This window comes from Aquila chrysaetos, chromosome 14 (genome assembly GCF_900496995.4).
Source record: "Aquila chrysaetos chrysaetos chromosome 14, bAquChr1.4, whole genome shotgun sequence".
Taxonomy (NCBI): Eukaryota; Metazoa; Chordata; class Aves; order Accipitriformes; family Accipitridae; genus Aquila; species Aquila chrysaetos.
The window spans coordinates 32,218,929-32,226,934 of NC_044017.1; the positions used below are offsets into that span (position 1 = coordinate 32,218,929).

Consider the following 8,006-nt stretch of genomic DNA (forward strand, 5'->3'; position numbering starts at 1 on the left):
TTCAGCCAATGACAAGGTGTTTCACTTTTTCTAATTCAAATATTCTGTTTTACAGCACAGCTGCTGCCCAAATCTCTTTGCACAGAGTGTGTTTGTAGAGACTCACAACAGAAGTTTCCCATGGGTGGCGTTCTTCACAAACAGGTGAATTTTTGGAAGTTTAATGGTGTTCATTCAAGGCACTAGTGGAAAAAGCAGTGCTCAGTTATTAGGAAAAAATAATGCTAAGGGGGGGCAGATGCTTAGATCATGAAACCATAAAACTACTTTCTTACCTTCTACCATAAAACTGACTTCTGACTGTGCACTAAAGACTGGAGGAATACAGCTGTTGATTATCACTAATCGGTTTTGCACTGAAATGTAAACTGAGGAAGCTTAATTTGATGTGTCCACTTCAGCAATAATCTTCTTCAGTGGAAGAATGGGTTTAACTCAGCATGGTCATTTTGAAAGCCAAGATTCACTGATCGCAGTGTTGTGTCTCAAGGAATGACCAGCTGATCTGGGTCCCATAGGGCAGGATTAGACCCTACAGGGTCTTAAGGCTGAGACACTTTGTGGGCCAAACAAAGGCTCCAGGCCGCCTCCTCGCAGCTACCAAGAGAAGCAGGACTTTGTGTAGCCCAACATGTCCTGGGGGGGTGGCACTAGGATATTCAGAGGTGAAAAATTCCTCTGAAAGCAAAAGATGTGGGTCTTCCCTTAGCGGATGACAGAAGGGGAGGTGCAGAGAGCTAGTGCCAGTGAGACACAAGAAGGTGGCAGCTAAACCCAGGAGGGGAAAGATTAATTGTATGAATGAAGCTAGCTGACACACATGATAGCAGGAGTACTAGGTGTGAACTTACAATGGAGAGGATAGGATTCGTTCCAGACAAACCGACCCCGGGGGACACTGATCCTTTGCAGAGCCTTGCAACCCTGTTCCATACTGACACAGATGCTGTGGATTGCATTGTGAGAAGGGCTTCCAAGAACTGTGAAGACAATGTTTTGAAATATGTCAGAAAAAAGATTTTGTTTTAGCTAGAGTCTTTCTTGCTCAGGTACTCGGTAAAGAAGTGTGTAGTGGGGACTGAGGCCAGTGGAAAGAGGTGATAGTGGTCAGGAGAAGACACTTAGGGAAGAAGATTGTTGAAGGAAAGGTTCCCCTGGCTGGCCTTCCTGCTTTCTGGCAATCACCCTTTTACAACTGTTCTACCTTAAGGACTGCGTCTGGATCATCGAGCTTAACTGTGTATCTTCCGTGAACTGGCCAGTCACCTTTTTATTTGTTGTACATTTCTGGCCTCCAGAACATCCTAAAGCAGCAAGTCCCAGGTTGTGATTATGTGCTGTTTGAAAAGTCCTCATTGTTTGTTCTCAGCCTGCTGCCTGGTAGTTCACTGGATGTCCCTTATATCGTATCCAGTGAGAAATATGAGAGAATTACTCTCTTTGTAATACTCATATTTTATTGTACTGTCCCTCAACATCTGTTGTGGTTTAACCCCAGCCAGCAAGTAAGCGCCACGGAGACGCTCACTCACTTCCCCCGCACCCAGTGGGATGGGAGAGAGAATTGGCGGAAAAAAAAAACGTAAAACTCTTGGGTTGAGATAAGAACAGTTTAACAGGACAGAAAGGAAGAAAATAATAATGATAATAATAACAATAATAAAATGGCAATAATAATAACAAAAGAATTTGAATATACAAAACAAGTGATGCACAATGCAGTTGATCACCACTCGCCAACCGATGCCCAGTTAGCTTCCGAGCAGCGATCCCCCCTGCAGGCCAACTCCCCCCAGTTTACATACTGGGCATGATGTCACATGGTCTGGAATACCCCTTTGGCCAGTTTGGGTCAACTGTCCTGGCTGTGTCCCCTCCCAACTCCTTGTGCCCCTCCAGCCTTCTTGCTGGCTGGGCATGAGAAACTGAAAAATCCTTGACTTAGTCTAAACACTACTTAGCAACAACTGAAAACATCAGTGTGTTGTCAACATTCTTCTCATACTGAACCCAAAACGTAACAGTATACCAGCTGCTAGAAAGAAAATTAACTCTATCCCAGCCGAAACTGGGACAGCATCTTAGTCTCAGGTATTTAATTGGGCATACATCTTGGGCAATGAATTTCCTACCTTAGAAATTTCTTCTCTTTCCTGTACTGTCAGAGCGGCTGGTTCATGAGGAGCATGTGTTTAATTATGAGTCTTAGGCTTTGTGCATATACATAGTGCAATTGCATTAAAACATAGCTTGTCATAACAAAGATGATAGCCTTCATCACCAGTGTATCTAGAGATCCATTCAAACCTCAGTGTTGCACTGTACAAAGTAGAAAGAACAAAACTCTGTTCCCATTTAGATGTATTCACTTATGTGTTTTTTCCTTTTTTTTTTTGTTTGATTTTTGTTTCCCAGAATTAGCCTCAAAGTTAGAGCAGGTTGTTTAGACTCTGACCCTATCACACTGCTTGATAAATTATTTTCTCGTATGTGTAGGTATTTGCACTCTTCATAGCTCTGGTAGGCAAAGCAGCATGCGTGTGCCAGAGACTGCTTATATCTCTTGGTTCTCTCCCAACAAGCTGTATGTGTGATGCTCCCTGCCCCCTATGATTTGGGGGTTTGCATGTGAGTTGTTGGTGACAAACTGTAAGCACAGTACTGTTTCACTTAGTTCAAACAAATTGACTGAGTGTTTTATTTCTTAGGCATGTGAAAGCTGGAACCGAGCTCACGTGGGATTATGGTTATGAAGCTGGTAGCATGCCAGAGACAGAGATTTCCTGTCAGTGTGGAGTTCAGAAGTGCAGGAAAAAAACCTTATAGGCAAAGCTTTCCTGCTGTCAACACATCATGTACGTGGAAATATATATGCTGAAAGGGACTACTACATGGTGAACAGTACACTTAAGTCTGTGGTGCTAATTACATTCCACTAAAATGCCTTTCACCTGATCGTTTTTTAAATTTACATTTAAATGTCACTTTTTTAGTTTACAGAATTAGAACTGTTTGTCATAAGAACATGCATCAAAATTTTCCTAGATAATTTCTGTGCTCCTAGTCTTTTTTCCCTCCCTCTTTTCATTCACAAGGAAAGTTCACAGTGCGCTGGAAGAACTCATGCTTCTGTGCCATCTGCAGCAGAGACATGACTTTGATATTTTCTGTGCCCTTCCACAATACCAAGTTAGCAAAACTCAGTTTTCTGAAACTCAATATGAATGCAAGTCTGCCTGTTTGGGGGACTAAGAATTATTAAAATATACCCAAGCCTAATGGATCCAGTGGGACAGATAGTCTTGAACAGAGATGAAATTAATTAGAACAGTTTTGCAGAGCTGTGTTCGTGCTACAAAATGAGCTGGGCAAGTCCTGCTGCTGCAGGAGAGAAATTACTGGTTTTTGTTGGGTTGCATCCCTGTCTTTATTTGTGACACACAGAGAAATCCTTGAGAAATCCAGTGTGCCTCATTTCAGTGCCATATTGTATAGTGTGGGACAGGTGGGCCACAGAAGTCCTTGCCATGTGGTTTGTTGGTAAGAGAGAAACAAGCTACATTAGGTGACACTAAGTGCAGTTGCAGGAGGCGGCTCTGAAATGGAGCAAGGGATGGGTGTGCAGGTGTGTGGCTTTTGAATGTGTTGGAGCCTAGTGCAAAGAACGTGGTGTCACAGATGGACGATTTAGACCACTTGAAGAACCACCACCAAAGGTATCAGCAAAAGTGGTTTTATTGAAGTAAGATGTTGTAGAAGTGAGACTTTAACAAAGTTCAACGGCAAGGTTCGCTCTGTTACTGCGGAGTGTATAATAACGATTCAGAGTTACCAACACAAAATCAAACTTACCAATACAAAATCTAGTGCACTACAATACAAGGTTATGCGCGATACCAGTCACTTACCAAAGATCTGCAGTTGGTAAGGGGTCTCTCAGCCTCGAGGAGTAACCTTGAGAGGCGTCCCAGCTCAAGGGGCGATCCCCGCTGTGCAGCCAGCTGCTTAGCAGGGAGAGCTCAAAGGTGGCTCACTGAGGCTGTCATATTTATGGAACAAAGTGGTTGGCTCATGGTCAAATTACACACAGTGGAAAAGGTATGCATGAGACTCCTTGTGCCCACAACTTTCTTTGTTCCTTGATAAATGAGTCTTGGAAGAACCACCTGCTATTCATGTGTTAATCGCATGGTTAGTGTTCCAGTTTCCAAGCCCACATGCATCGATGCTCACCATGTCAACCTGTTCCTGTGTGGGTTTTCAGAGAACAGGTTGGAACTAGAGAAGTTCTTGGCCCTGTTATGGCCGAGGCCTTTGCTTCCTTTGGAGACTGAACCACACTACCACGAGTTTGGTCGAGGGGTCGAGTGCATCTGTCACAGGTGGATTTAAAGCTGGCCCTGCAGTTCACCTTACCTTCACTTCCTGAATTTGTGGGAGGCTGTGCATGGCAGATCATGCAGAATTGTCTGATATTTGCTCAGCCATTAGCAGATTTTGTCACTGGATTTCCTGTTTTACAGAGCAGAGAGAAGTACTATTTGCAAGAGTTAGTGATGATTTAGGCAATTGTATATGGGAGCGAAACATGCCTGTGAGAGACTGCCATGGCCATGGAGTAGAGATTTCAAGCCTACAGCTATACTGCAAAATGAAAGAGAAGCAGGAACCAGTTCTTGGTGCTCAGGCCAAGAGGCAGAGGATGGCTTCTGTCCAGATGGCTTAGGGTTAGTTCTCTTTTAATTGGGTTGCATCTCTGCTGTGTAACTGTGGACAAACATGGTACCTGTGGCCCTAAGCTGTTTTTTGAGTTTGTTTTGGATGCTTCAAGCTTAAAAAACATGGGTTTGTGCTGCAACACTTGATGGTCTGGAATTTCTCAACAGTCTCGGCATGCATGAGGAATTTAAGCCTGTTAAAAATGGACTTTTAACAGAGATAACAGACCTGTGAACTATGCTGCTCACAGTGAAACCTCAACTCTTCTCTCCCACGGCCCTGTTTGAGAGCTTGACATACCCATCAAGCAAACCCCTCCTCAGCTTTTGTCCTAGCTGTCGCACTACGGGTTTGTGTGTGGTTTCATCATTCATCTTCAGGGCTAAATGCAAAAGAGTTGGGTTACCCCCAGTGTTGGTGCAGTACCCCTTCAAAGGGTCAGAGCCACCCATTCTTGCCCTGATCTGTCCCCTTCCACCCCTATGTCACTGAGGAGCACCACCACGTTAGCAGCAGTCAGCATTCAGCTGGGTTGCTTCTTGCTTCTCAAAGATCTGTCTCTACTCAGAGGCAATATGCCTTAGCATAACGTCGTGCAATGTAAAAAATCTCCAGAGATGTGCTGAACTGCGTGGCAAGCCCACTGGTAACCCAACACTGGTGTAAGCCTTTTAAACAAGTGAGGGTGTGGAAAATACCTGTCTCTAGGCTCAACTTGGATGTGGCAAAGCAGATGGGAATGTCATTAAAGCATCAAGGGGGAAAAAATGTACATTCTACTGCTGTTGATTATATTTCCCAGCTCAGTGGTAGGAATTATGGTACTGGGCTGGTGACAAAAAGCTCTGTTTCTTGCTGCAGAATGTTGCTGTTGATGTTTCAAAAGATAAAGCACACACTTGCTCTGTGTGGTCTGCAGCTATCCGAGAGCCTGCTGTCAGCGTGGATTTTACAGTACCTATGTGTATGAGACAGGGCTTTTTGGCTAGTGGTGTGTATCAGGTCTGTCTTCGGGCTGGTGCTTCTTCATTCTCCTCCTCCATGTGAGGATACACGAGGTACAGCGGTTACAACCCAGCTTCTAGTCCCCTCGCAGTCTGATGCTTTCTCTGTTTGTGAATCCGACATACCAGGCCAGAGACCGTAACCTGTCCTCTTGTAAACTTACCTTACAAGGTATGTTTTCGACCTGTTTTTGTAATTTTATTAGAATGGGTTCTGCCGAAGGTGGCTGGCAACTATCCACTGTGGGTAATGGCTGTGGCAGTTGCGTAGACATTGCGAGAGTGCTCATCTGAACTTGCTCTCTGCTCAGCTGTCAGTTCCTCTGCTTGCCTTTACACAGCATATTTCTGAACGTAGCCCCTCGTGCCACCCCTGCTTTAGCAGAATATCATGTAAAAGCACCGAGCACAAGCACTGATGGAAGAATAGGTGGAAATGTGCCAAGTGAAACACTCAAAAGCGCCTGTGGAATGACACATTTGGGACTTGTCAGCCTGTCAGGGGTATCAAAAGAGAAGAGTGCCTGATGGGAATTAATTGCATTGAGATGTGGAGCAGAGCTCTGGAAATTCCTGGAAATCACAGTTTCTATTGACCTTCAGGGGAGCGTAGGTTTTACAACACTGATAGAGGACCAGTGGATTCGGGGGGAATTCTGAAACCAATTTAGGCTTTTTCAGGGTGGTACCTTGTTCCTGTGAAACGGTGTGGTCCAGCCATGCAGCGTGGATGTTGCTGACTCTCATGGTGAGCAGGACTGTCCCAACAGAGGGACAGTAGGGATGTGAGGACATATAAGGGCTCCATGACCTACAGGGAAGTAAATATTGGCACCCAAGGCGAGCATACAAATGCAAAGACAGCTGAAGATAACCTATGGCATAGGTATAAAAGAAACTGGACTGGAGCACATTACACTGATTACTTGGTTTTTTGCCAGAAAATCACTGAGCGCTCATTTCCAGCTCCACCTATTTCAGCAGAACTATATGGCTCTGTAGAGCAGGGGTTTGGAAGAAGAGATCACAAGGGACTTACAGTTGGTTTTCCTCCACAGAGAATTATTTTTTCTGTGTTGAAGAACAGACTTGTGTTTGGAAAATTTTCCTAGTTTAAGAGTTACGCACCTGTAGAGGGTGCCTGAATCCAGTTTACTCATTTGAGTACCATCTAGAGAATAGATTTCGGAATTGGTGTTGTGTAGCAGCATCTGGCTAATAGATGCAGTCTGATTGTAAGCCTGGACACAGGGGCTGACCTTAGCTCTCAAATGCTGCATCTGGGCAGGCGCAAAGGGATTTGGGAAACCAGCTGGAATAACACCAGCGGTGCTGAAAAGCCAAAGCTATTCTAGCTGGTAAAGGGAACTGATCTTAAAAAGCTCCATGTTGTGTTCAGTTTGGCGTCTGGGTGGGCCAGAATGCGCTTGTTATGTTGTGGCTGGTGAGCTGTATGGGGGTGGAAATCTAGGGTTTGTTTAATTATCCCATGCAACGCAGAGGAACTTCACGTAGGCCTAAACCTTGGTCTCGCTGGCACCGTTTTGCCTTAAGCTTCGAGCGGCTGATGTGCAAAGGGCTTGCAGAAACATTGCACCAGGGTGAAGCAGGGATTGATTCAAAGAAACTAACACAATAGTTTGATTAACTGTTGAGTAGGTATTCTTTATTGGCAGCGCTGGATGCACGGGGGATCGTTCCACCTATCGTGCACGCCGTCGGGTCTAATTGTGCAGGTTAAGTACAGGTTCTACATACATATTCACTAGATTTCTGAGAAATGTTATACATATTCATTAGTTTTCTGGGAAACTATTAGCATATACAAATGTCCTTTATGCAGGCACATTGAAGGTCTCTGGTGGTCTTCAGGAGTCCTCTGGTGGTCTTCCATAGTCTTCCTCACTTGTCCACTATTTGACCCTCCTCAGGTGATTCTGCGCAGTATGGTCCTTTACATGTTTTGATACATCAGTGCTTGTTAGTGCTCTTATTATCTAAGTTCTCATTAGTGGTATAGGACCATATGGCTAGTTTAAGCTAAATTATCTACAAGGACTGGAACAAGGCAGGAGTTCTTATCTTTTCCGGCCCTGTCTATTCAAGCAAGGCCTCTACTTGTGCCTTCTTAACAAGATCGTAAATTCATCAAACATTTAATTAAGTTTTGTGATCACTCATGGTTCCTTCTTGCTCATCATTCCCAAGTACCCGTCTCTGACAGGCTTAATCCTTGACAAACACCAGTCCTTGGTATGTAAAGTTACAGAGAGACAATCATTA

At 44.4% G+C, this 8,006-nt stretch overlaps 1 protein-coding gene across 14 annotated transcripts in view; it reads left to right on the top strand.

Annotated features, from left to right (window-relative positions):
* The window catches only part of LOC115350615 (histone-lysine N-methyltransferase SETDB2-like), a 44,440-nt gene that overhangs the window by 18,025 nt on the left and 18,409 nt on the right, over window positions 1-8,006 (top strand). For 12 of the 14 annotated variants that reach the window (XR_005933981.1, XR_005933977.1, XR_005933982.1 and 9 more), the window contains 2 exons: window positions 56-144; window positions 2,709-2,855. Coding sequence is in view for 2 of the 14 variants with exons in the window: in XM_041128718.1 (XP_040984652.1) it covers window positions 56-144; window positions 2,709-2,826 (207 nt within the window). In the remaining 12 variants the exon portion in view is untranslated. Of the gene's footprint in view, window positions 1-55; window positions 145-2,708; window positions 3,047-4,523; window positions 5,516-8,006 lie in introns of those variants that run through there. The other 2 variants (XM_041128718.1, XM_030036412.2) reach the window with 2 other exon arrangements.